General features: G+C 72.3%; 1 protein-coding gene across 1 annotated transcript; it reads left to right on the top strand.

Annotated features, from left to right (window-relative positions):
- Positions 1–65: 65 nt before the first annotated feature.
- On the top strand, positions 66–374 carry EMIHUDRAFT_124364 (hypothetical protein; the record flags this gene model as incomplete). Its single annotated transcript, XM_005766643.1, has 1 exon — positions 66–374. A coding segment is annotated over one exon (309 nt), but the record flags the coding sequence as incomplete, so codon positions are not given.
- Positions 375–787: the final 413 nt, after the last annotated feature.

The following is a 787-nucleotide window of genomic DNA, read 5'->3' as shown; positions in this document are numbered from 1 at the left end:
ACCGCAGCTGATGACCTCGCCGGACGAGCGCGCGCCTCCTCACGCCTCCTCGCGTCGGAGAGCAGGCGCCGCACCGCGCGCACCACACCTACCGCCGGCACGACCTGCTCCTCCTCGACAACCTCGCAGTGTCGCACCGCGCGGCGAGCGGCGCGCACGACGCGTCCGCCGCGGCCGGCCTGCGCGTGCTCCACCGCACCACGCTGCGAGGCAGGCACTCGCTCGACCCGCCGCCCGAGTCTGGGCTCGCGCCCTTCGCGTACATCTGGGGCGGGTGCCCCGCCGGCTTGGGCGCGCGCGGCGGCGTGTGGCAGGCGTCCGACCACTGGGGCGTGGGTTTCCGCTGGAACGGGACGGCGCCCATGCGGAACTGAGGCGGCGCGACGCCCACCACCCACGACCTCTCGAGACCCACACCCTTTCCCGCCCGACCGCCACGCCACGCTGTACTTCTGTCGCCGCCCTGCCGCCACGCCACGCTGCCGCTCCTGCGGAGTGGGGCTCATGTCCCGGCCCGCACCCTCCCGGATAGCGCGCGCGTGCGCGGCCTCCGCCAGTGCCAGCGGCACCATCGCACACCGCCGCCGCCATCCCCACCGCCACCACCGCCGTCCCGCTTCCTCCTCCATCGCCGCCGCCTCCGGCTTGCGAGCCCGCCACCGCCGCCCCGTCCCTGAGAGTACACCGAGACTACTTCGCTACCACTAGTTACTCTCGGAAACACAAAAGAGCAAGACACAATCATCCCTCAGAGGGATCAAGATCCCTTCAACGCGCAAAAGACGGA

This window comes from Emiliania huxleyi (assembly GCF_000372725.1).
Source record: "Emiliania huxleyi CCMP1516 unplaced genomic scaffold EMIHUscaffold_5011, whole genome shotgun sequence".
NCBI lineage: Eukaryota > Haptophyta > Isochrysidales > Noelaerhabdaceae > Emiliania > Emiliania huxleyi.
This window is presented reverse-complemented; position numbering and strand designations above follow the sequence as displayed.